Source organism: Mus caroli, chromosome 12 (genome assembly GCF_900094665.2).
Source record: "Mus caroli chromosome 12, CAROLI_EIJ_v1.1, whole genome shotgun sequence".
NCBI classification, from domain to species: Eukaryota; Metazoa; Chordata; class Mammalia; order Rodentia; family Muridae; genus Mus; species Mus caroli.
The window spans coordinates 84,381,257-84,409,208 of NC_034581.1; the positions used below are offsets into that span (position 1 = coordinate 84,381,257).

The following is a 27,952-nucleotide window of genomic DNA, read 5'->3' on the forward strand; positions in this document are numbered from 1 at the left end:
GAGAGAGAGAGAGAGAGAGAGAGAGAGAGAGAGAGAGAGAGAGAGAGAGAGAGAGAGAGCACAAACCCTGATTTGAAAGACAGCTCAACTGGTTAAATGCTTTAAATATTTACTGTGTAAGCATGAGGACCAGACTTCAACTTCTGGGACACATGTATAGAGCTGGAAATAATACCGATTGCTTGTAATTTCAGTTCAGGGGAAGCAGAGACAGGAGATTCCCATGAGAATTCTGGCCAATCAATCTAGCTAAAATCGGTTAGTTCCAGGCCAGTGAGAAACTCTGTCTCAAAAAACAAGATGAATGGCCTTCTCAGAAATGACACACATCTGAGTTCACACACACACACACACACACACACACACACACACTCACATAAAATGAAAAAAAAACCCTAACAGAATAGAAAGGAGTAGAATGATTGCCCTTACGGGTGTTTGTACTATGTTAATCACTATATTCCTCTTGCCTACCACAGTATCTGATATCTAGAGGGTCCTATATAAATATGTGTCAAAGGGTGCTATATAAATTTAGCTTTTATGAAAAGAGTATAGTACTCTCCTTGTTTTTTAGAAAAATATATAATTCTATTTTATGTATGACAGGTGTTCTGCCTTCATGTATGTCTGCACACCGTGTGCATGCAGTACCCACAGAGGCCAGAAGAAAGCTCTGGATTCCTTCGGACTATAGTTCCCCAGGGCTTTGAGCTGTCCTGTGGGCACTAAGAATTTAACCCCTGGATCTTCTGGAAGAGCAACAAGTGCTCTTAAACACTGAGGGACCTCTCTAGCCCCTCCTTAGTTTTCTAATGGTATCATTAATTATTAGTATAAATCTGTGGAGTATAGGATTTTTTAAGTTTTATTTTTATTGTACCATATCATACTGGTACCTGTTTAATCTTGAACTTTATGTTACTTGGTAAGTTACACACTTAAGTCTTAAGGAGAATAAGATTAAGTTTCTAAGTCTTAAAGTAGGAGAAAAAGATTCCTGAACTTCCTCCTAGACTTCAATTTATATAGAGAAACATTGCTAATGTCTTTGGGGGATTGTGAGATGTCTGAGGAAACGAGCTACCAGACCCCGTTTTCTTAAGCCTTAGATAATGGTTTGATGTATCTTAATCATGTCTCCTTACTTCCCCTTGTTCTGAATCATTTACCTACAAACCGTAGTCTCAAACCTCAGCCAACTGGGAATAGACACAAATACAGATCCTCTAACCTGTGGTTGCCTGTGCAGAGTCTTCATGACAGAGACGAGCTAGTCTAAGCACTGTTCGCATTCTTAAAGTCATAGATAAAAACACATAATCCCAGCACTCAAGAGCCAGAGGTGAGGGTGTGATGTAAGCATGTGATCAGCCAGGGCTACCTAGAGAAATCCTATCTCAAAATATAGAAATAAAATGTTACTAGTATCTCAGTAGAAGGTTAGGATTTGAGATTTATGACTGTAATAGAAAATATTATATCTGTTGTACTTAGTGTATGGGTTATAAGACTAAAATAATTTGAGCCATAGAGTCGTTCTTTAGAGTCTTATCCCACTTTTAAATTGCAAATCAGCTAACTTGTTTTGCCTCAACAGCTCCCTTGGCTCAATTGTTGAGGGTGTATGTCTAACAGGGCCCTCTAGCTCAGAGTCCAGCTGTTTGACTTTATATGGGTTGTTGGTAAATGGGCAACACCCGCAAGTGGTCCGTGAATCCTTCTGACTTGGAAGGAGTATTGCTCTTTTAGGTTCAGAGCCTAAAGAATAGACTTCCTCGTTTATACTCTCATGAGATTCTGCTTAACCCTTACATATTTCAAGTTGCATAAATATACAGAATGACCATGCTCTTATCTGTCATCTATATGCTTGTTCACATCCAAACATATGTGGCTGCTATATGGAAGTGCTGAAATCGCAGTCTGTTGAGCAGACATGTTTTTAGAGGATGGCCAGACTTTACAAAATTAGATAATGGGCATGAAAGTGTTTTCGGATTCATAGCACTCTAAACAAATGTGTATTTAGAAAATAGCAGCCGAGGAAAAGCCTCAATTAGTCAAGTTCATACTCTGTAAGCACGAGGACCCACGTTCCATCCCTGAAGGTAAAAAGGGTGGACTTGGTAATATGGCACTTGTATTCTCAGCACAGAAGCTCACTGGCCAACCAGTTTTGCCTACTTAGTGATGTCTATGCAAAGATCCTGTCTCAAAAATCAAGATGGGTTGTGCTGAGGAATGACAGCCTATGTTGTCTTCTGCTAACACATGTACATATCCATCTGTACACATACTTAAACACAGAGGGGGGAGGGGGAGGGGGAAGGGGAGGGAGAGAGAGAGGGAGAAGGGGAGGGGGAGGTGGAGGGAGAGGGAGAAGGAGAAAGAGAGAGAGAGAGAGAGAGAGAGAGAGAGAGAGAGAGATCATCTCTATGAGAGTGCTATTGATAAGAGTTTTACACAAAGTAGTCAACTCTTATCAAGGAGGCAGTACAACCCGATGGAAAGAATGTAGTCTTTGGAGGTTGAACTTTCTTTGTATCTGGAATCAGGTTCTTACCAGCTGTGGTCTTATAAGAGGGTTTAGTCCCTCTGAATTTAAGTTTATTTATTTATAAAATAGGGCTTATAAAATATTTTGTTGCCTCAGAATGTTGAGGGCTACATCAGAAACATATCAAGGAAACCACATGATAAGATTTCACCTTCAGTTGACATGTGAATGCATAGAGGTGCTATTTCTATTAATAATATCTTGGTTTTAATAAGCAGAATTTGAATTCCTATACCCTTTAACTCTCTAAAAGAGGTCTTAGCAAATTTCTATCAAATATTTTAAATATAACCCTTCTTCTACTGGCGCCTCTCCTATATGTAAAAGCCTGAAGTGCAATAGATGTTTGCAATACATTTTTCTCTTGCCCTTTTTATACTAAGGCAAAAAAAAAAATCTTCTGATTCTCTGAAGCATTACAGATATCTGAGAAAAAGAAATGGTGAAAATAAAGCAATATTCTAGTTTTGTATACAATATTGGTACTATAATTGAAATTGGGATCAGTAAAGGCTGTTTGCCTTTTATTTAGGCTTCCTGAGTCAGATCAGTGATATTTTTTTAACATCCTTTCTGGGGACTTGACCCTCCTCTGATAGAGCTGACCCTCCCTGTCCTTTTATCCAGAGTCCATCCTTAATTACTGTGTGCCATTATCTTTCCCTACTTGGGAACCTAGGAATGGAGCAGTTTGAATTTTTACCAGTATTACCAGCTCCTCCTCACTGCTATGTCTTTTTGCTTGAGGAGAGCGAGATGCATAGTTAGTTCTAAAAAGACAGCCTGGCTCAGGCTTCCAGGATTTGTGTTTCTCCTTTGGCACAGTTCCCCCAGTTTGTGTCTCCGAACAGGGCTTTAATCACCTGGGCTCAAGCTTGCCACTGAAAGCTTTAGGAGTACCGCAGAAATGGTAGATTAGCCACATTTAACAAAATAGAAAGTTTTCATTGTGTCATAAAAAGCCGTATTGATCTTGTCCAGGCATTGACTCCTGGGCCTTTTAACAAACCAGTGTGTCTAGACTTGCAGGCTAGAGTCCACAGTGAGAACAAAAGAGGGACTGGCCTGCAGGCTGGCCCCTCTCCTCTGCAGGAAAGGCTGGGGAGTACCTACCAATACAGTTTTCTCTGTGGGGCCATTCTTAAAAGACTACCATCATTTTATTCTGCTGTGAAGAAAGTAAAAAGGTTACTAGGTTTGTGGCAAGGGCCCCAGGGACAGACACATCCCAGATGCTGGTTTACCTGACTTCGGGTGCTTGCTGTGGAACTATTACACAATAGCAAGTTATGTGTCTTATTCCATCTCAAGACCTATCCATCAGCATAGTTTCTCTTTGCCCTGAAGGAAATCAGTCTGAGCTCTGCGGTGCCAAGGCCCCCAGCAAAGTAGGAGTGCTATACACAGTAAGCAGGACACAAGTGGGAAATGGTGACTTTGTGGTCATTGATGAATTCAAGTGCATTTCTGTATAATTCCCTATAACTTTAGCCCTTTGGGGCCTACATGGCAGATTTGAAAAAGCATGGAAAATTGATACTCACAGCATATGACTGATACATTCACACCATGTGTAAAATAACCAGATAATCATCCAAGATCTGATAAGAGAGGTGATTAGGTGTTTTATGAGAATAGTCTGCACAGATTTTAACTTTTAAAAAAATGGAATACTCCAGTCATTAAGAAGAATATAATTATAGTAAAAGTTATTGCTGACAGTGGAATTTAAACCTAGATTGAAGACATTTTAATACCCCCACCTTGTTTGTTTTGTGTCCTTTCAGAAAGACTGTGTTTGGCTGGGATGGTAATATAGGGGCAATGTATTTCCTCATCCTAGCATTTATGAGGATAAGGGAAGAGGCTGGAGGACCGCTTGGGCTGTATAGGAAAAGCCTGTTTTACAAGGAAGACTCAGTCTTGGTCCCACTGTTTTCTCCCTCCTCAGAAGTAGTCACTAAATAAAATTAATGAGCATATCTATACATATTTTCTCTACTTATTACTAGAAATAATACAACAGTTAGCCACTACTATGTATGGAAGCTGCATTATTTATTTCTACCCTCCTATAGTTTATAATCATTACTTTCTATATGTTCTGGGCTTCATAAAGGAAACATTGAGCCCACTGTAAGTATTCTTAGTGCTTGTGCTTTCTCAGTGGTCCCTCAATAATCCTGCTACCCCACTTTTTTCTTCCACGATGTGAATTTTTTAATTTCTAAAATGTGTTAACTTCTTACAACACCTCATTTACATTGGATACTTACTGAGTTTGGTTTTCTGTTGCTATGAAGAGACACTCTGACCACAGCAGCTCTTATAAAGGACAACATTTAACTGGGGCTGGCTTACATGTCAGAGGTTTAGTCCAGTATCATCATGGCAGGAAGCATGGCAGCGTGCAGGCAGACATGGTGATGGAGAAGGAGCTGAGAGCTCTTCATCTGGATCTGCAGGCAGCAGGGAGAGACAGTGGGTAAGCCACTAGGCTTGAGCTTCTGAAACCTCAAAGCCTTCTCCCAGTGACATGTCTTTACTCCAACAAAGCCACAATTTCTAATAGTGACACTTCCTGTGGGCCTAGGGGGCTCTTTTTATTCAAACCACCAAGATACTCATGGTGGAAAGGTTTGCTGTTGAGATGGTCTAATTTTAGACTTACTGAGAGGATGGAGCAAAGACATCACCTAAGGTTTCTGCTCCACTGTGGCACTGTCACGAACGGTTGGTTCTTCACTTGCTTTCACCATAGAGAAATTCGGTGAGATAAATATTTTAAGCCTATGTAGGTTATAATTGATATTTTTTTTGTTCCTAAGTGTATGTACACTTTAAGAAATTCTGTGAACCTTTCAAGAGTTTCTATTTCTTTCTGAACGAGCATCTGATTTGGTGCTGATGTGTATGTGCTATTGTTCTGCTCCTTGTACTGAGTTAACTGTGGATTCATTTCACTTCCACACTTAGGGCTCCCCTTTCCTCTCTTCTCTCTCTTTTCTGTATGTTGACACATGTGTTTACATGGATATGTGTTGGGGTGTGTGTGTGTGTGTATACACACATATATACATATATATATATAGTACATACATACCTACACACACATATGTATATATACACTATATATGTATGTACATGCATATGTATGTATATGTGTATATCATATATATGTGTGTATGTATTTATATGTATATATATATATATCAATATATAATGCATCTTTATACCATGTATATGTTTGTATGTGTATGATATATTCCAGAAGTTGGCATTGAATTTCTCTCAATTATGTTTCTTTTAAATTTTGAGACCATATGTGTCTCTGAACCCAGAGGTCTCCAATTTGGCTAAGCTTTAGCCAACTAACTCCTAGGATCTTGCTGTCTCTGCCCTCCCGGTGCTAGGCTACCAGGTGGATAGCAGCACCCTTAATTTACTTTTCTTTACCAACTGAGCCATCTCAGCAGCCCTAACTGTTTTCATCTTCTTCCTAGCTCTATGCCACTGGTAGATATTTTTTTGTCTTCACAAAGGCCACAGAATAAGTACTTACTATGTGTTACTTTGTTGGACAGTATAATGCCCTAAGTTTGTAAGTTATAAAAAGAAGGCAGGTGGAATAAAACTACCAACATGCATCTTATTCTAACTGACTTTGATCAAAGATGAGAGGATACATAGACCTATGGGCATGTAAAGTTATACAACTGTTTAAATAAAAATTTCAAAGCTCAATTTTGAGCTCGTTTCTAGAAAGGTATCCTGAGTTTTAATTCTTCACCATTTAATTCACATTTATATTTAATGTAACTTTTAAAAAAGTCTTCAGAAATATTGTGACACAAAGCTAACCTTTAAATTAATGATGTATTTACTCACAATTTTCCCTTGGTTCTAGCATGTTGGGTTCTAGGATGAACCTAAAAGGCAAGTTATTGTACTTTCTCCTGATGTGCTTATTTTAGTTCCCCTTTCTGTGTTTGCTAAGATATAAGATGACAGATGGGGCTCTAAGTCATAATGCTGTACTCTGGTTTCTGATCTAGTTGTGTAATAGACCCCAGCATGACATCCTGGGTCAGGCCTGGGCTCCAGACATCAATTTAGCTGCATGTTCCTTCAGGCATTCAGACAGGTTGGCCTCCTTTATGAATTAGAATGAGTTCCCTGTGACTTAGAATCAATCCCCCAGCAATTAGCAGAAAATCTTGAAAACTGTAGAACTTATGCAGGTCTGCTCTGATAGGCTTATAACAAGAGCATCTTAGTCAGGGTGTCTAGTGCTTCAGTAAAACACCATGACCAAAAAGCAACTTGGAGAGGAAAGGGTTTATTCAGCTTACACTTAAATATCACTATTCATTACTAAAGGAATCAGGACAGGAACTCAAGCAGGGCAGGAACCTGGAGGCAGGGGCTGATGCAGAGACCACGAAGGGGTGCTGCTTACTGGCTTTCTCCTAATGGCTTGCTCAGCCTGCTTCCTCATAGAATCCAGAATCACCTGCCCAAAGATGGAACCAACAGTAATGCCCTGCACCCTTCCCCATTGATCACTAATTGAGAAAGCACCTTACAACTCAGTATCCTGGAGGCATTTCCTCAACTGAGGCTCCTTCCTCTCTGATGACTCCTCTAGCTTGTGTCAAGTTGACAAACAAAACTAGCCAGTACAAGGATAAGCTAGAAGGGACTCACAAGCCCAAAACTCAAGGAAGGGCAGTTTTAAAAGAGAGAGAACCCCCCACCCGCACCCTACTAATATGGGAACAATCACCACCTAAATGAGGAATGCAGGGTTCTGTGTGCCAAACCTTTCTCGTATTACCAAACAGTTCAGTCACTTTCTCTCTCTTTAAAGGCAAGAGTGTGCAGAAGAGACAAGATGAAAGTGTTACTTTCCAACTCTTTGCTCTGGTGAAAAAGGAAGAAATGTTCCCAAGGCATCACGGGGACAGAGAGATCTCCTCTACAATGTAAAGTGCTCTGTTTGGGTTTGTTGCTTGGCCTGCAATTACAAAAAGAAGAAGATAGTGAAAAAAATATCATTAGCTTTTATTCACATGCATCCTAGTGGCTAAGGGGAAAAGAAATGTGCAACTTATACCATAACTTAATAGTGGAAGTCAGTCAATCATATGCAGCATAATTAGCTTCACAAATGGTTTTCTAGAAAGATCCATTCTTCCTTGAACATGTCTTGTGAATCTCTGTGTGAATCTCAGACAAGTATAATGGAGCTACTCAGAAATAGCTAGCTTAGACATGAAAGATTTTCTCTGTTGGTTTCACATCCCCAGTGCTAGGGGATTGGGGCCCTACACTGTGGCATGAGCCACACAATGATGATGCCCACTGAAGCAGTCACTTAACTTCTCATTACTCCCTGAGCAGCTTGCCAGGCTTTCTTAATGACCACACTCACAAACAGGCCCCTTCTTATGACTACCATATCCTGTATCCTTTCTACGTGAACTCATACCAGCTAAAATGAAATCTCTGGTGAGGACTCACCATCGGCTGCACCTTCTCCCACGTGCCTGTACCAGCTGTGAGATGCATCACTGACCCGTCCAGCAGGTCCAGTTATTCGAGGGTCTTGAGGGGACCTTCTCCTAAGAACCAAATGGGGGGAGGGAGAGAAGAGAACCTTGTACAATGAACGACACACGGAAGCAGTCTGAGTAGCATCAAGGTCTCACTGTATTAGCAAGGCTAAAGGCTTAAATGTACAAGCAAAGGAGGAAGCACTTCTCAGCAGGAGGGATGGGGCAGCAGAAATTATTTTTTGGCAGCTACACGGGGAAGCAGGAACTTGGTGGTATCAGGGTACATCTTGTGGTCAGGACATCCGGCGGTGACTTAGGGCTGGAACAATCTGTGGTTGTTCTCAGAGCAGTGTGTTGGTGGCCCACTTTTGACCCCCTTTTCTTCTGGGGGGGGCGGAGAGGCCCAATTCAGAGATCAGGACAATAGTGTTGTCTTAACAGCTCCCAACACATTACACTGAATTGGAATTCTGTGTTTGTGGGGATGTTCTCAACAGATGAAAGAGCTAGTATTTCTAAGACTGGGAACTGAGCCAACAACTTGGTGGTCTTCTTGCTTGGTGTTAGTTATTTTTGTGTGGTTGTGACCAAAATACTCATCACAAATGGTTTATGGTCATGCTTGTAAGGCTCTCCACCAATCTTAGTGGGAGAGGCATGAGGTAGGATGGCACAATTCATGTGTGATAAAGGCTGCTTGCCTCTTGTCAGACAAGGAGGCATTGAGTGTGACAGGAATCAGGGGACAGGTTTAATTTTCAAAGACCCACTGCCAGGAACCCACAGTCCTCAACCCCCACCTTTCAAATAGCTCTATTACCTGGAGACTAAGCATTCAAATTATGAGCCACTGAGGGGTACGGTATATCAAACTCCACCTTTAACACATACCTCATATCAATTGTATAAATGTTATACCTTGGTTATTTTCACTAGAGAGATTAACAAATATACAATTAGAAATTTTAAGGAAAAACTAAATTCCTGTAGATTTTAGCAAAATGTAAAGCTGATGGTGAGATCCAAGTCTCCCCAGTCAAAGTCTTTATCATGACAACCCATGCATCCAATTAATAGTTAAACGATACAGGGGTGTCCCATTAGTGTGGTCATGTAAGTCCTTGGCACTCAACAGACATTCAACACAATTTAGCTTTAGGGTTTTTCTTCTTTTGTAAAAGGTACCTAATTATTCCTCTCTCCTGGGACTCATGTGCATTTGGCACTTGGTACATTGCCAGCACAGGGAATACCTGCGACCCTTTATTCCTTGCAGAGATGAACAAAAATTTAAATGTATTGTAATGCAATTGAGAGCACTGCAGCCTTCAGGATGCCATTAGCTTTCTAGTGATTCCAGTGAAGCGTGGTTTTCCAGGCCATTCTTTCATGGGCTGGGGGAGCGTTCCTCACCAGGATGCTGGCTGTTTATTTTCTAAGTGACAACTTGATTTACTATTTCCGTTCTCATCGCTTTCACGAAGCCTCTGCAGGATGGCGAGTGACCAGGCAGTGTGCAAAAGTCCATTTATTTCTCTCCTGCATCTTCCCCACGAACAGTCTGAGGATAGGCTTGGAAATGGCCCGAGGAGGCAAGCTTTTCTGTGTGTTCTCTTCTGTTGTGAGGTTTTGTTCAGAGTGACACAAGTACTATGTGACACAAGACACAAGAGGGTCTGCTGGTACCCTCTGTTCTGAGATGTTCGTGTGATGGGGGTGTGGCAAGCAAAGGATTCCATTGTTTTTCTTTGGGGGGGGTGGCTCTGCAGTTGGGTCTGTGTCATGCTTTATTTGGCCTTAAGGAGACACAAGAAGTCATGACTTTCAACATCAACCAGAACTGCTGCCTTGTGAGCCTTCTGACAAGCATGAGGATTTGTTCTTTCTCAGATTTTAGTGGTATGTGCTGTTCGGTGATGTCCAGTAGACATCTGTCTAGCAAATGCTCATTTTGCAAATATAATCCATACAAAACCTAACAGGCATTTGAGTGTTGTCTGTTAGGTTCCCAGCTCTAATGAGGCACAGAAACACATGGTCTGTTGCTCCCTTCCCTACTAGACAAAGGGCTGGCCTGGGCCTCAGACTGGTCCACCTTTAGAGCGAAGTAGTCAGACTCTTATGTTGGTTCTTTAGCATGTTGCATTGGAAAGGAAACAGAATCACCCAAAACCTGTGCTGCCTCCTGATTCGCCTGTTTCAGCCCAAGGCACCTCTCGGAATTGAGTGAATGTGAAGTCTCTTTCCATTCATGTCTTGTCCCCCAGGATCAGGCAGAGGACTTGTAAATTTCTCATCTCCTCTTACCCTGCAGCTATGTTTCCCCTGCTTTGGACTCCTTGATCATCCGCCTTGAGGAGCAGTGGTCAGAGAAGCCACCATTATCTGTGAATTCCCAACTAGGGAAGCCATTACTTCCTATTGTGGACACTGGGAGGAAGCCTTACATGGCCTCTGCTGTTAGTGGAGTGGATGAAATGAGACTGCGGACCAGTCTGAGGCCCAGGCCAGCCCTTTGTCTAGTAGGGAGGGCAGCAACATCCCTTGTGTTTTCATGCCTCATTAGTTCTGGGTGGGCCAAGCCAGGATGGGCAGCCAGGGTTATCTTTGCATCATTGCAGACTGAAGTACTGCAAGGCTGTATGAGGCCAATTTGAAGGACAAAGGATGGCTTGATGTGCACAGTTTCATCTCCCAGGCTCATTAGGAGGAGGGCTGGCTCCTAGAGCTGTCTGGAGCACAGCAGGTGTTCAGCTCAGGGCCACTGGTTTTAGCCACTCCAGAGGGGGGCTGCATTTTAATAAGCTCTTTCAAGTGTCTTGCCTCCCCGCCCCTCCCCCCCCCAAAGAATTTAGAGAAAACTTCAGTCTTTTCCCCTGCTTCCCCATTTGGATTCCTCCTGCCTGGGTGGTCCTTCACCTGTCACAATCACAGATTTACCCCCTCTGGCAGGTTGAACTTCTTCCTGCTGGAGTACCTCAAACAGTGTGTGCTCTGCAACTGTCCTGAGAATTTGAGGCATGCTGAGGCTGAGGTGGAAGAGAAAAAGCCTCGTATCTCTAGCTGCATATGTAGCAGAAGATGGCCTAGTCGGCCATCCCTGGGAAGAGAGGCCCCTTGGTATTGCAAACTTTATATGCTCCAGTACAGGGGAACGCCAGGGCCAAGAGGCAGGAGTGGGTGGGTAGGGGAGCAGGGTGGAGGGAGGGTATAGGGAACTTTCGGGATAGCATTTGAAATGTATATAAAGAAAATATCTAATAAAAAATAAATTTAAAAAAAAGAGTCAATCCTAGTACTGTGGGGCTTGGCAGTACCACTTCCTACTGTCTTGGATAATACATCCAAATTCTCACACCTCTGTCTTAGCACAGGGTCTCTACTCTTCCTCACCAGTATAAACACATCAAATTGGTCTCCTGGACTGCAGAGAAAAGATGAGTAACATGTAGAAAGCTGTAAGCATCTGCTTCCAAAACTACTCAGAGTCTCTCTTTATTCAGTCCAGATGTGTTTCTCATTTGAGTGCCCCCTCAACAATACTATGCCATTTTCCTTAAGAGGTTTCTGCTAGGGACATGTTGTGTCCTTCTATTCCTTCCCAGTAAAATGTAAACTCCACTCCATGAATTCTGTGGACCAATGGGTTGAGCCACTGTAGGCCACCCCTGGGAAAGGAGTTCAAATGTGTTTTGTAAAATTGAGCAATCTTTTAACAGTGACAATTGCGCTCCTTTCGTTTGTATAGGTAAAATATGCAATAGATAAGATGTGCATATGTCTTATAACCTGAGCATTGTGGAGGCAGAGGTAGAAGGATCAGAAATTCCTTCTATCTTTGGCTACATGGTGAGTTGGAGGCTATCATGAGCCTATGTGTCAAAACTAAACCAAACCTTAAACAAATAATTGTTCTGCAATTCCCAATGATTGACTATCTATCTATCTATCTATCTATCTATCTATCTATCTATCTATCTATCTATCCATCTATCCATCTATCTATCTATCTATCTATCTATCTATCTATCTATCTATCTATCTATCTATCTATCATCTATCTATCTAGTGTATCTTGATCTACAGATATAGTTGGGGTTGTAGTACATGAAACCACAAAGCCACACTTCTTGTAGTTCATATTAAGAAAGCATTGCACTGAGTATTTTAAATTACCTTGGAATTTGTCTGAGAGTTATTATTCTATGCATCACTAGTTGGATGTTCTCTATTCTGGAATTGTGGAGAAGAGAACAGAATAAATGCCTGTTAATGCTATGTATATTTCAGGACTTCGATTAGCAAGCTATTTGAAAGATCAGTGTCTCCCCGTATGTTACATAAACTGATTTAAAACCTCCAGCTATACATATCCAGATCCCATCTAGTGTTTAATCAATTGGACACTTACAAATAATGGCTAAATGATTTGCTGTCGTAAGGAGCTGAGCTCCGCTTTTCACACAGTGACACTAACATTTTTATTTTAATACTTACACCATGGATAGTAAACTTTGGCATGATATTACTTATATGGATCTCAACAGCCCATTAGCTATGTTAGTAGTGCCTTCTCTCTTGCCAAGCCATAGCTGTATGCTAAGCTGCTGGGTGCTGTGTTACATAATCCCCTGCATTCCTTTTCTCCACCTGCATTCCTTTTCTCCACCTGTTTAGCCTGAATGCATACAAGGTGACTGCATTGTCTTTTCAACCCCATTCTCACTCACTGTAAGCATCATGTATAGAAAACGAATTTTTGGACACTATTGCCTTTTTTTTTTCCAACTGGAGAATTGAATCAACTCAGAAATATATTTTGTCCATATCTGGTTCTGCCTTTTGATTATGTTGACTGTCAGCCCGGTATGGTTTTCAAGGTGATAAGAGTGTGTCGGAGTCTCAGCTACTGGAACAAATTAAGATAGGTTGGGGTTTTGGGAGAAAAATAATCTCCACTCTGACGGTGTGCAACAGGATGCTTTTCTAAAAGTCCTTCTCTGTCTCCTTCTTAGCTTTCATGTGCTTGAAGACATAGGCATGCATTGGCGGGTCCCTCCTCTCACATCTCAGGCAGAATAAATCCCAGGAATTACAATCAAAATACGTTTGCTGATCTAGAGTATGATTATGAGAAGGCCTTTCAACTGTCTGTTGTTTTCACTGGGCACCTGCTGAAATGAGATAGCTGGGTAGTTGGAGTGACATTTGTGATCACCTCCTCTGGCCTAGGGAAGAGATCAACTGAACAAATTCACCATTAAGTGGAGGGAGGGGTGTGAGATGCTTCAACAATCTCCTTTAGAGATGTGCCTTGGAAGACACTTGGCTGTATACAATGTTCCATGAAATATTAGCATAAACCAATGTCTGATTCGCATCGGCATGGTCTCTCTCGCAGTGAGTTCATAGATTATTTATTTATTGTGATATTCTCTTTTCTGTGGTAATGCCTCCAGTTGTTTTTCTTTTTATGGCCTTCTACATTAAAAAAAAAATCTCTTATTTTAATTACACTCTGAATTCTCAGTAGAAAAGGAAGCATTTCTTTTGGTAAGCAGATGTGGCTAACCTGGGGGGTGGGAGTGGGGGCGTAGTTGGTTATGACTCATTTACTTAGTGTCAGTTTGACTTACAAATCCACAGCTCCTTGGAATCACTCAGGACCTTAGAGAGGTTAGCTGGGAGCATGTGGCATATCCTGAGTGATTATCACAGGGACAGATAAAGCCCAGAAGTCTTTCAAATTCTGATTATACTGTGTCATCTTGGACACTCACTGACTCTGAGGCATCAACCTTTTTCTTCATAACATAAAGGCATTAAATCAGGCAATCCCTAAAATACCTTGTAATTTGAAAATGTATTATTTTGACAGATTTCTCCTCTAATTATATGGAAAATATTAAGCATGGTCTGGTACATTAAATAACATCTTTGTACCTTGCTTTTTTGTGTGTCAAGCCTGTCCCCTTTGAAGGGTCCTCCAATGATGAATGTAAACTCTGCATTGCTCTCCTGGCTCATCATTCTATCTCGTTGGTCACAGTGCATAGCTTAGGTTTTTACAGAAGACACCCATTAGTTGGCCATGTGTAGTACAAAGGACCACCCAGCAGTTGTGCACGTCCCTCTCTGTAGAGAGAGAGCTGAGTTATGACAACTGCATCTGATTATCTTCTGTTCTAGATCAGGGTCATTTCCAGGTCTGTTGTCTAGTTGTATTTTAACAAATATGTTTTATCACAAATGAGAAGAGAGATCATGATAATAGACAGGGCAATAGAGATTATTTTGAATGTATTTCAGACACACAGACAGTGTCAAGTTTCTGCTTCCTGACTTTTTGAGGCTAGTTTTGAAAACATGCACCAGACATAAATACGTGTGTGTGTGTGTGTGTGTGTGTGTGTGTGTGTGTATGTCAATCATATCATATATATCACATATATATGGAGATACTCACATATATGTTGGTGGATATATATATATATATATATATATATATATATATGGATGAATACACGCACATAGACACACACATACATATATGGATAGAAACACACATACATAAATAGATGGACACATACACATATGTGGATGAACATACACACACACACACACACACACACACAAATATCTGCTATAGTTTAGCTAAATGTAAGCAGGTACATCTGCTTATAACTGTAAGTGTACAAAAATATTCAAGTAGACATGTCATTAACATATAGAAGAAATTTCAATTCTTTAGCCTTCAAGCATCTGTAGTCTTAATTCCTGCTTTCACAATTTTGTGATCATAACGCAATGTTATGATTAATTTAACTATTCATAGTGGGGTTTTGTCTCTCAACATTTTAAGAGTTCTACTTCATTTTGTTACTATGTGGTTGGAAAATGTATGTTTTAATTTGGCTAAATTGATTCATGTGGGACTAAGATGTTTTATAGGGATACGAGCTGAGGTAGACTTAGCTTTGGCTCATAAGGTTGAAATGTAGTTTAGCCAAGGGGAAAAAGGATCTCCTTAGCTTCAGTTTGTATCCTCAAATCTTTAAAGGGAAACTATGTATCTACGTGTACCTTATTGCCAATTTTCTCTTATCCCTTAAGTGCTTTTAAATAGCAGCTGACCAAGTCTCATGTGAAATAATACATTCGGAGAATGCCTAAGAAGAAGACATATGCACAATCATCTGTTGTGTGCCAAAATTGTGACTCCAACAAATTGCAAACTGATCAAATTAGCTCTTTCCTATTTGAAAATACCTTTCTATCTATCTGGACGTCGGGTTCAAGATGAATAATGTTTGACTCCTTGAGAAACAGTGCTGAAAGGAGACTAGGCCACCCCTCCCCCCCTGGTCCTTAGCCCATGACCTTCCCCAGTTTTCTTCCCATGTTCAGGTCAGTCTTACATTACAGGTATCTAGGATTAAGACACGTGAATGCCCCAACCGACACAGCAAGCATTGCCTACTGATGTGTCGACACGTGCACCACGAGTTTCTTTCAGAAAACAGTGCTTCCAGAGAAGATGCCTACTCAAACAGGCTTTGACTAGGGAATTCCCATTCCCATTCAAGACTGAAATACAGTCTTGAACGGGAATAGCGATCGCACCATAATCCTGTGTTGGCCTTGATTTCCAATTTGGGGGACATGTGTGTAAAGCTAAGTTCCAATCAGGAAGGGACATTCTCAGATGAAACCTCTTATCTGCCCAGAGCACAAGACCTGTTTGCTTGAGTCTATCGGTTGTGTAGCTCTCAGACCAAAGCTTTACCATGTTTCATCTATGCTCTTCCTCTCACCTGACTGTAGTCCAGTCTTCTACTTAATAACCCAGCCATGTTCTGTGGCGTTCCTGATTTCACTATAAAAACCTCAGTTAGCTAAGTTTCTGATGGATGGAAATCAAAGCCAAATCTTTTATGGTAATTGATTTTAAATTATTGTTTAATAAAAGGTACCAAGAGCTAAGAAGTCCTTTGTTAGAAAGGACAGTTAATTATCTATTCTGAAGCAGATCTATTATAAGCATTTAAATACCATCACTAGTGCACTGGGAGCCTGCCTTGAGCATCTTGAATGAATTTTTTACTCAGGTTTTTTCTTCCTGAACGTTTAAAGTAAAGATAGCCCACTCCATTCAGTTGCCTTGTTGTCTACCGCTGTGTGGACACAGTTTTGGGTTTCTCTGTAGTGAGCTCTTCTGTTTTCATCAGTTAAGTAGGAGTTGCCTAGAGTAGATTCTTGTTCATCAAGGCATAACCACTTTGTCTTTTTCTTTACCTACAGCACGAGAGGAGAACGTGGCCACCTTCCGAGGCTCAGAGTATCTGTGCTATGACCTGTCCCAGAACCCCATCCAGAGCAGCAGCGACGAAATCACCCTTTCCTTTAAGACCTGGCAACGCAATGGTCTCATCCTCCACACTGGCAAGTCGGCCGACTATGTTAACCTGGCTCTGAAGGATGGTGCGGTCTCCTTGGTCATTAACCTGGGCTCCGGGGCCTTTGAGGCCATTGTGGAGCCAGTGAATGGGAAATTCAACGACAACGCCTGGCATGATGTCAAAGTGACACGCAATCTTCGGCAGGTAATGGCCGGGGAACAGCGAGCCTAGAAGGCCCATCTTAGAAGATACTTTGTGGGGCAGGAAAGTGGTTAGGTTGCAAAGCTAGGGATCTGGGTGTAGATATGTTTAAATATAACTTTCTCCAAATTTTTGCAATTTCAGAAGGAAAAATGATCAAACTATTTTTCTCCTCATCCTTCAAATCCCCATTTGGGCTTGTTATTTAAGGGGGAAAAATCAGTTGCATAGATAATAAAAATGATAAGTACTTTCATTCTTTTTATTCCGCTTTCCTTTTATCATTTTCTTAATTACTTTCCAATCTTATCATATTGCTGTTAAATTCAATTAGGGACAGCATTTTGTTTCCACAGCTTGATGGATCGTCCTCATTCTTTGAGTATATGTTTTCCTTTTTTAATTAAGTTAGTCATTGCCATGATGTCATCATTTTAATTCCCTCCAGGAAAAGAAAATCTTGATTTTATTTCCCTCTCCTATTAATTTACCATCCCTCCCCACCTTTGGTTATTTTGTTTTTCTTCTTCTCCCAGTGTTATGTGAACCTCTAGCCTTAGGATTAATTAGCTGGGATCTCTCTGAACTCGTGTTTCTCTGTTCCCTGATGCTGTGGTCCTACCTCACTGCCCTTGTCTCTACCTCCGAGTCTCTTCAGTTGCCTGGGAGGCCTGGCAAGTGGAAGCACCCAAATAAAAATGTCAACTTTGGAGCAGCTTTCCTGAGGCTGTGTGTGCTTGAGAACTCCCATCGCTTGTGGATTCTAAGCAGGCAACCCTGTCAGGTGACACCGCGTGCAGAAAGCCTGAGCCAAGCAAAGCTGTTTTCCATGTCATTACTAATAATGATAATAATCAAACGTTATCAGGACACATCAGCAAAAGAAAAGCGTTTCCCACCAGAGCCAAGGTCTGTGCTGAGATCGTCTTTCCTCATGTGTCTATTTTCAGTTGCTATTCTTCTCTACTTGTACATTTGTCACGCAACCCAGTTGGACAGCCTTCATCCTTTATTAATCAGAAAACAGTATGCAAATTTCCAGAAAGTGCTTATCAAATTTTCTTCGGCAATGTGATTGATTTCGTGCCGTCTTCGGTAAACATGAAAGCATACGACATGACAGGTGTTTGCTTATGTTTTCTGTCTGATAAAAGTATGACTTCTAAGAAATGCTAAACAAATGGCAAAGGCTGGCACACACTGGATCACGTTAGAGTCAAAACACTCATCTGCACACTTAAGTCTATCAAGGAAGCCAACTGATTGGAAGATCCCATTCTGTTTAGAGGGGAGTTGTCAAGTAACTCCCTTACATTCTCACCACATAGGAACTTGAATTCTGTGAGTCCTTGATCTGTGATTTCCCTTCAAGGTCAAAAACCTCTAATACGTAAGTGCTTCTTTTTATCTTCATTCATTGCTACACAGAGGAACTTCTGAGCAATCAGAGATTCCCAAATCACATCTCCATTTGCAGACATAGACATATTGTCTCTGGGTTGTGAACTTTAAACCTGAAAGTGAATCATGACCTATTTCTACTTTTGATTGCCATGTCCAAAATAATACCTTTGGAGCCTCAGTCATCTGAGGGGAAACTCCACGCCCCAAATTATCAATTTGCTTCTCTTTCGTCCTCCCCACACACTTCCTATTTGTTCATGAGTGATTCTAAGCCGCTCACAAACCTCTCACTTTTGTTTCCACTGAAAACACTTTCCCAAGAGTCTCTGGCTGGAGTTAAGCCCTTTCAATCAGAGCAGATAAGTTAAATTATTATTCAAATGTTGTTGTGATGGTTTTTGATCAGGAGCACTGTGAGAAAAATCACCCTGTAGAGTTTCTAATTTATTCCAAGTTCGAAGGTCCGGCTTCTCTCTGTGCCCTTGGACAAGTCACTTAACCTTCTGCCACCATAACTTGCGTTTCGAACTCTGATTACAGTGCTCCCCAGCCATGTGTGCTGGCTAAATATGCAAAGTGCCTTCTGCTCCAGAAGGATTATGAGCTCAGCCATGGGCTGAGTGCTCGATTCTATGCGATGCGCAAATGATTTACAAGCTGAGCAGTCAGTCCCAGAGGTGACTCCTTCTGCCTGCTGCCAAGGATGCGGGAGAATGGAGCTTCCTATTCGAATTAAAGCCGTTGAGTTCTTGGGATTTGGAGTACTTCTCAGTAGAGAGAATCTTGACCTCATGTAAAAAAGACATTCCTGGGGGCTGGAGAGATGGCTCAGCGGTTAAGAGCACTGACTGCTCTTCCGAAGGTCCTCAGTTCAAATCCCAGCAACCACATGGTGGCTCACAACCATCCGTAATGAGATCTGGCACCACCCTCTTCTGGAGTGTCTAAAGACAGCTACAGTGTACTTAAAGCATACAATAAATAAATCTTAAAAACAAACAAACAAAAAAAAAACAAAAAAAAAAAACCCAAAAAGACATTCCTGTACCACTTGAAATCTTTGAAGTTAAAATTCAGAGAATTCAGAGAGAGAGAGAGAGAGGTCGATTTTCACAATTAAAATCCATTTAATGTTGTCTAATTTAAGATTACTATGTTACCCATTAAAATATTTACATTATCCCTTTTCAGTTATCCAGTATACATTAGAAAAAAAAACATTGAAGGCTCTGTATATTTCAAATAAACTTCAAATAGCCTCATAAATATTTGATAATAAGCTGACGACAACTCATCTACTTTTATTTGGCAAAATCTAATGTTTTTGATGGGAAAGATTTGTCTATGAAGACTTGTCCTGGAACTGGGTTTCCTAAGAGTATCTCTTAACAAATAGGGCAGAACAATTGTTCCTTCCCATATGGCCACCAGTAAGTAATTCAGTCCTTATTCTAACTCAGATCCAAGCCCAGATACTTTACTGGGACTTCTGATTGAAAAGTTTGGAATATGGACTACAAGTATTTGTTCTAAATCACACACTCACACACACACACACACACACACACACACACACACACTGTGATAGCAGAGGAAGGATTGCTTTTTATCTTGTTAGCCCTGAAGGTCAACTCTCTCACATCACCTGCTTCACCTCTGGGTACCACTTTTGGTAAAGCACACAGGATATGGAGCAGGTGTCCCAGCCTTCCAGACTCCCAGCTCAAAGGGTTTGTTAATTTAGCATTTGAAAATCATCAGCAAGGAAGGGATTGATTGTAGAGAGGGCTTTTCCAACTATGTTTAATCTACCATCCTTCCCTCTATCTATTCACAAAGTTGTTTAAAAGCTTAAAATACAACATTCCAGAGGAATTGATGTGGGAGGATCCTCCCACCCATTCTGACAAAGCAATGAAATTAATAGCTTTATTGGGTAATAAAATTATTTTTTGGTGTATTCTTATGTCACAGACATTATAAACTATAAGTAAAAGAAATATGAGAATGTTCCCTCCTGCGCACAAATCCACAGACATCAACAGGGTCACAGATTAGCCTGCTGTGATCTAGAATATACTTCATAATGAAGCCTTGCTGTGTGAGGCTCAGTGTGCTAGCATTTAGTTCTTTTCAGAATGGTCCATCCATGTAGTTAGATTCAGATGTGAAAAAATATACTAACATGCTAATAGTATGTAGTTATCTTTTATCTACATATAAAGTGGTTTATTTGGGCAGGGGGTCTTTACTTTTAGTACAGCGAATATGTATGCGTTTATTAGAGGGTGGGAAGGGAACGCTGGCAACATTCGCGTGGAAGAACCCTGGGAAGTAAGTATGGTACTAATTCTAAAGGGTGAGGTGTTGGTCTGGGGGGTATTTGGAAGGAAGGGGCGGCTGCCTTGGCTGAGTACCCAAGCAAGAGTTTCCATAGAGTCCTGGTCTCATTGTCTCTCCCCACTCTCCTTCTGTGTTGGGTGCCTTTTTTTTGAAAAACTAACACAAGATCACTCATACGATGCGTCATTTTACTAACCAACTAATGTACTAACACCCTAACAACTCATCTTTGGTTTTAGTTTTTATTTTTAATTAACAATCGTTCTGTTCACAATTTTTAATTTCCTTTCTTCCCCCTTCTCCGCAAAGCACTCAGGCATCGGACACGCTATGGTAAACAAACTACATTGTCTGGTAGATATCATTCTTATTGTCTTTTTTTGGGTTTGCCGTGTGTTGCTCCCCCTTTCTCTCCCGACCCTCCTTTTGTCCTCTTTAGACTTATTTCCTCTTCCTTTTCATTTTTTTTTGTTGTTAAATTAAATGCAAGACTTTATTTTTCTTTAAAAAGAAAAACAGAAGGAAACGTAGCTGTCCTGAAAATAGTATTCATTCCAGTTTGTTGGGGACAGTTCTTTATCTCCAGCCTTCTTTTTATTTTTGCCCAAAAGTTATTTTTAAGGGATCCTCTTCAATTAGTTATATTTTTACTTACCTATTTTGAAACCTCTAAATGACAGTCTAGAGACAACAGAGATTTTTTTAGTGAGGGCTTCCTTCCACTGTGTCTCCCTCTCCTCTCTTCCTGTTTTCTCTGTCTCCTCCCTAATCCTTAGTCCCTCTCTCTGTCCCTTTCTGTAGCTGTGGCTGCCACAGGCGATCTTGGGGAGGAAAGGATGCTGCTGCTTCCTATAATCTTCCTCTCTCTTCTTTGACCTCATTCCCCACTGTGGCCAAAGGGAGGACCACCAATTGTTTTCTTCATATACACTGCATGGCATGGTCCTGTCTCGTGGAAAACCCATCAGCATCTGTCTCCCATTTGCCTCTATGTTACTAACAACTGGCAACCAACCATCAATTCAGTTCCACTCTCTTCTTTCCCTCTACCCCAATCTCCATCCTCCTCTCATTTTTTCATAATTTTGGGGGTTGGGTTTGGACTTTTTCTTTTCTTTTTTTCTTTTCTTTCTTTCTTTTTCTTTTTTTTCAGTGAGGGACATGGTAGGCAGGGGAAATGTTAAACTCTAGTTTTGAGTGTTTTATTCCCCTCCCCACTTCTACTTTATTTTCCCTTGAGTTTTTTTCAATGCATGCGTGTGTGGTGTGGATTGTGATTCTGCTATTTTATCCTTTCCCCCACAGAACTATTTTTCTGCCCTGCCTTCTCTCTTGGCTCCAGATAATTTCCGCATGGGTGTGTCAATGTGTGGCGTGTGCATGCTCTGAGACTCCATCTTTTTCTCTCTGTCCTCTGCTTGTGGATGGTGGGTGTATGAGTGCCTCCCCTCCCCTTTGGCATCATCATTATTATTAATTTGGCTATTATTGCCTCAACATTCATTTCTTTTGGTTAAAGTTGCTTTTTTGAGTTTGGGTCATTTCTTCTGTTGGTGGTGGAGGTAGGTAAGGGAGGGTAGGGGTTGGTACCTGGGGTAATCCACGGCATGTATCATTCTGGACATATTGGAACAGAGACCCTTCACTTTCCTTACCCTGAATGCATGTTTTTTAGTGTGGTGTGAACCATAAAAGAAACAAATAAAAAAAGAAAAGAAAAAAGGGGGAAAAAAACACTAACAACCAAAGACCAACCCCTAACATATACCATTGTTGAATGTCTCCTTTGATGTTTTTCATTACTACCATAAATAACAACTATAAGAAAAAAAAACCCAATCATCTTTAGCAGTGAACTGAGACAAGTGATATCGTCTGAGGGTGGTTCCATTTTCTAGCCTGACTCAGTGAAGGATGTAGTGGGTGGAAGAAGGTACTCAGCTTAGTTATACTAACACACTGACCCATTAACTATGAGGGAAGACTGCAGGCTTGGGACATAGGAAGGCAGACCAGAAAATGGAACTTGGCTGCACATACTAAAATCAAACCAAATTAGAAAGAATATACCTCACCAAAAACCTTAATGGAGCCGAAACCACAACTAGGGGAAGCCAATGAGTTTTAACAGGATTGTAAGGTCATTGCTGGGATTTTCTTCTGTCCCCATGTCCCACTACCAGGTGACAATCTCTGTGGATGGCATCCTAACCACAACGGGCTACACTCAAGAGGACTACACCATGCTGGGCTCAGATGACTTCTTTTATGTTGGTGGAAGCCCAAGTACCGCAGACTTGCCAGGCTCACCTGTGAGCAACAACTTCATGGGCTGCCTTAAAGAGGTAAACTTTGCATGCTTCCACTGGATGGGTTATGGTATGAGTACTTGAGAGAGAGAGAGAGAGAGAGAGAGGGAGAGAGAGAGAGAGACCTAGATCAATGGCTGTGCCTCTAATCTTTGAGTGAAATGAAATGTTAGAGGAGACAAGATTTGAACTTTAAAGGGCCCATCCCTTGTTGGGTGGCCTTGGGTTTGCTACTTAATTACCCTATTTTCTCCTCTAACTAACGAACCCATGTGTCACTTAGCTGTGCATTGTAAGTGAAACATTCATTGCAGATGAATTCTCAAGGAACTAGACATATCAGAAGGTTGATTTTGTGTTTTTTACCTGGCAAGGAGGGGAGCTGTGGTTAAGCTAGACTGTTTGTGTGTCTTGTCTAAAATATAGCACATGTGTTTATTGTTATTAAATGTGGCAGTCTAAAGACATTTTTTTCTCTCACTGTTCAAAGAGAGGCAAAAATTTCAGTGTGTAGCATCCATGGTCTGAAAAATGGGCCTGCTTTTCTCTCTTTGTTTTCCTTCCCTTAAAGCTAGTCCCTGTAGCTCTGAGAAGGCAGCAGGGCTTGGCAGTCCAGTCATCTATTACCCTAGTAGCTGATGTGTTGAGACTCTGTTGTTGAGAGCAGAGGAGCTTCAGTTAAGTGTAAGTTCAACCTCTAAGGTCAATTGCTGAGGCAAAAAGAATCAGACTTGATTTGTTAGAGTCCTCTCACCGAATTGTGTCACAGAAGCACCACACTGTACGTGCTTTCTTTAAACTGAGCTAAGCTTGATTGCCTGAAATATACACAGCATTTCCTTAGGGAAATTTCTGGAGAAGTTAATAGCATTCCTTCTTCTAGATAAAAATCTCTTGTGACATCTTGTGAGCCTCCTCTTGGGGCATATATTTTATTCTTTTAATAGTTATTGCACAACACACATGCAGTTGAGGGTCTTGAACAGGGACTCATCAATGGCACCACATAATGAACAGGAATTGCCTCTTCTATAACTGGCACATAGTAGGTACACAGAAAAGATGTATTTAATGGACTTATTTATCAAGCAACCATGATACATCTTTACTTGTGCTCTTTGTAAGGGATGGTCTCCATACTCAAAGACTATACAGCCTGGGAAGGGAAATGAGATCAGTAAGTGAATAATTACAGCATAGGACCATGTGTTCAGTGCCACAGACTAAATGCCCTGATTGAACAGAGGAAACAGATAAATTTTAGGTGGGAGTCAGTTTTAGAGAAGTGACATTTGAGCCAAGCCTTGGCTGTAATAAACCATGTGTGAGTTGAGCTGAAAAGGTGGAAAGGAAAGACATGATAAAGGAAGAGAAATTGCAATTGCATTGCTCTTAGTCTGAAGGACAAATGGAAGGAGAATCCAGAGACTGCTGTTCTCTCTCTGATGGTTGGACCCCTAGCTTCTGCTGGCTTGGGGGTGCCACAGTTGTTTCTGAAGAAATTATGGTAGGCATACAGCACTTGTTCCCTGTGATTTACTCCTATTTGAGTAGAATAAGGGCACACATTTGTAACCATTAGGGTTTTTCCACCTGAATAATAATGCGGAAGCTTGCATTTATTTATAATGCTTTTGGCCTTAGCTCAGGTTTGCTCCGCAACTAGCTGTTAATTTATATTAACTTGTTTATACCATTCTATGTCTCTCATGTGGCTGGTTATCTGTCCTCAGTTTCATAGGTTAGACTTCCTTCAAGCCTGGGTGGCAAATATCCCATTCCTATCTCTTTCTTAGAGTTCCTCTCTCTGTCCAGAAGTTCCACCTTACTATTGTGCCTTTTGCTATAGACCCTCGACTTTTTATTTTAACCAAACAGAAGGTACCTTAGGCAGGCAAGGAAGGACAGAGGCACATTTTTACACAGTGTACCAAAACATCACTTCAACACAGACTAAGCAAAAATGTCGATGGAAATGGTCTGTAAAACAGGACTTTGCTGGATCCCACCTTGTCTGCTTTGCATGTGAGTTGTTTTTTCTAAGGGCCTGTGAGGTTTTCCAGTTTTTATGAACCTTGAACATGTATGTGACCTTGAGTCTAATGACATCCGGATGTAGGCTTCTTTTGCTGTTTAAACACTGTATTTACTTGTCTTTAGTCTGAGAATTTGTTTTTTTTTTTTTTTTCTGACAACTTAATAAAATGGAGGAACTGCCTGTCCCAATGGGCTTTAGCTTTTCTGCAGATGAGTCCTCTTTGATCATTTAACCTCATGACAGTCTCTCCCCTTACAATATAATGCCACCTTTCCTTCCTCATCTCTCTTTCTTCCTTTGCCTATCGTCTCTTTTCATTTGTGTCTCTAAGTTGCCCCAGCGAACTGAGTACTTTAAATGCTGTTTTCATCAAATTTGGGACATGGTGAAAGGCTAATGGGATGATGGACATCTGTTTTTTTGTTGCAGAAACAGGTTTTACTTGGGGAACCTGTTCCACTCCTGAAAGCTGAGTTGTGACTCTGATGTTGAGCAAAAGTGACTGGCTATCACCTGTGTTCACACCCCCTAATTTGATATCTCTGTGAAAATCATGTCCAAGTTGTCATCAAGCTATTGTATTTCTCTGTACACCACACTCCACCTAATCCAATAATACCACCACGTTAACATTTTGATCATGTTTATAATTTCCTGTTTTAGTTTATATGTTTGGTTTTTGTTTGTAATAGAAACCCAAGGTGGTAAAGAAATTCTTAGGTTTGTGGGAATCTCAACACTTCGATTTTTGAATGAACAATACATCTCAAAATGGGTACATAGTTTGTATCAAATAAATGATTTGAGGCAAAGCTGACAATAGAATTTATAAAGAATACTTTGCCATGGCAATAGTTGAATCTTTTAAGGTCCCTCAGATAGCTATTATGAGGAAAATAAAGGGTCTCAACAAAGAAGGATAGGCTTTTGAATTCTCTCTAAGGATAATACAAAATAATACAGAAAGAATAACACAAAAACCCTGGAAAGGTACCATATTATCATGAAAAGAATATCTGAATTGAAAGTTAATAGACTCTGGGACTAGAGAATGGCTTAGCATTTAAGAGCACTGGATGCTCTTCCAGAGGACTTGGGTTTGATTTCTAGCACCAACATGGTGGCTTATAACCATTTATAATTTGAGTTCTAGGGGATGTTCTGGTTTCAGTGAGCATCAGAAATGCATGTGGTACACAGACATATATGCAGGCAAAATACTCACACATTAGTGAAATAGACTAAAATAGAAAGCTACTTAACTTAGGAAGGAACACAAATTTGATTACACTGTATGGCTTAGGATTAGACACTGATTTTTTTTTTTTAAGAGTATCAGTTTGCAAACTTATAAAGAAGAGATCCTAAGAGCTCTGTTGTGTTCTCAGGGACAAGTGAAATGATGAACATAAGCCAGACATTATTATACAATGATATTTTAGGAATCTAACAATTACTATGCATAACCACTTACAAAGGAGTTGTGACCATGACTCTGAGTGAAGGTGCATCTGCCCGTGTAGATCTCTGAGACTCCTGTATTAGGAAATCATCATCAGGGAAAACCTTTTATTTTGAAGTTTTTCCCTATTGAAAGTCTCTCATATTTGTAAAAAGAGGGACAATCCAGCCACTCATTAGTGGTCTTTCCCTTATTTCTGTCTCCAGTCATTTATTTCATGCTGTCAATTTCCCTTTGTTAAAAGACCTGTTCCATGAGAAGACATAATTACTATTTCCCAGCAACTAGAATGGTTTCTGGTATTAGAAATTGTGCTCAATCATTAGTATATCCTTTTTCCCTTCCTCCCTCACTTCCTTCCAGGTTTCATGTATCTCACCCTGACCTGAAACTTATTATACAGACCTCTGCTGGGTCTTTTCTAGTTCTCTTGCCTCTATCTCTCAAGTGTTGGGATTGCAGATGTGTGCCTTCATACCTATGTATGAGATGTTATGGATAAAACCCATGTATCTAGCAACTCAACTATACCCTTTTCCCTGGGAAACCTATTCTTTCTTAAGAAACAGCTTGTGCTTCTAAAAACTTCATTCAATAAGCATGTCTAAAAAAAATGAGTTAGCTGTGTGAAGCTCTAAGAGCTGGTGAGGTTCAGGTCAACATCATCTTTGTTCAGGCTGCTGTAGCAAAGTTTGTTGGTTTTTGTTTGTTTGTTTGTTTGTTTTTATTTTTTAAAATAAGACAGCCTGGATTATTATTATTTTTTTAATATGTAAGTGCTTTTGCCAGCACTGGAGGTTAAGAGCCTGAGCTTGTGATGCTATCACAGTCAAATTCCAGTGAGGACATTTTCTTGTTGGCTGTGTTATCACTCATTGCCTTGTCACTTGGTGGAAAAGGGGTTAAAGAATTTCTTAGGATCTCTTTTATAAACCCAAACCAAGGCCCTATTACTTGAAAGAGTTCATCTCTGAATACATGATGTTAGGGTTAGAATTTCAAATAATGGCCTATGAACATTCTGGCATGGTGTAAGGAGGGTCTTGTGAGTCCTTACCTCTGACCAAGGAGGTATTGACAGTTCAGGGTTCTGGGAGAGGGAAAGTCAATTTATTGAAGGGTGTGGATCCTGGTGGGGTAACTCCATTCCTGTGAATGACCTTATACTCATGAGTGTATAAACAGCAACAAACAGGGCTTGCCAAGCTATAAAAAAGTAAACATAAAAAGAGCATAAGAAGCTGTGTTGTATGTCTATGGGAGAAGTGTGGAAGAGTGAGCATGAGCAAAATGTGTTCTATGACATTTTGAAAGAGCTAGTTTTATAGAGACTGGCACAATATGTTCTTTGGCAAACTATGAGCAATGCACCCATAGGCATAAGTAAGTACTGAGAACATACAGCATTCCAAAGACTGGTACAATATATACATATATAAAATTCTGGCTTTAGAGGATCTCAAATGTGGTAGGAGGAGACAGATATATATTTATAACTTTCTTGAAAGGTAGACAATACAAAAATAAGACAGTCATGCTTGAGGAAGGGTTACTATTATTTATGTAGTTCAAGGAAGACTTCTTTTTTTTAATTTTTAATATTTTTTTATTATGTATTTTCCTCAATTACATTTCCAATGCTATCTCAAAAGTCACCCATACCCTCCCCCCACTTCCC

General features: G+C 40.6%; 1 protein-coding gene across 32 annotated transcripts in view; it reads left to right on the forward strand.

Annotated features, from left to right (window-relative positions):
* Positions 1-27,952, forward strand: part of Nrxn3 (neurexin 3) — a 1,604,379-nt gene that overhangs the window by 451,676 nt on the left and 1,124,751 nt on the right. For 17 of the 32 annotated variants that reach the window (XM_029484636.1, XM_029484650.1, XM_029484638.1 and 14 more), the window contains 3 exons: positions 16,420-16,721; positions 20,775-20,798; positions 22,649-22,810. In XM_029484636.1, the coding sequence (XP_029340496.1) occupies positions 16,420-16,721; positions 20,775-20,798; positions 22,649-22,810 (488 nt within the window). The remainder of the gene's footprint in view (positions 1-16,419; positions 16,722-20,774; positions 20,799-22,648; positions 22,811-27,952) is intronic. The other 15 variants (XM_029484652.1, XM_021179711.2, XM_029484640.1 and 12 more) reach the window with 1 other exon arrangement.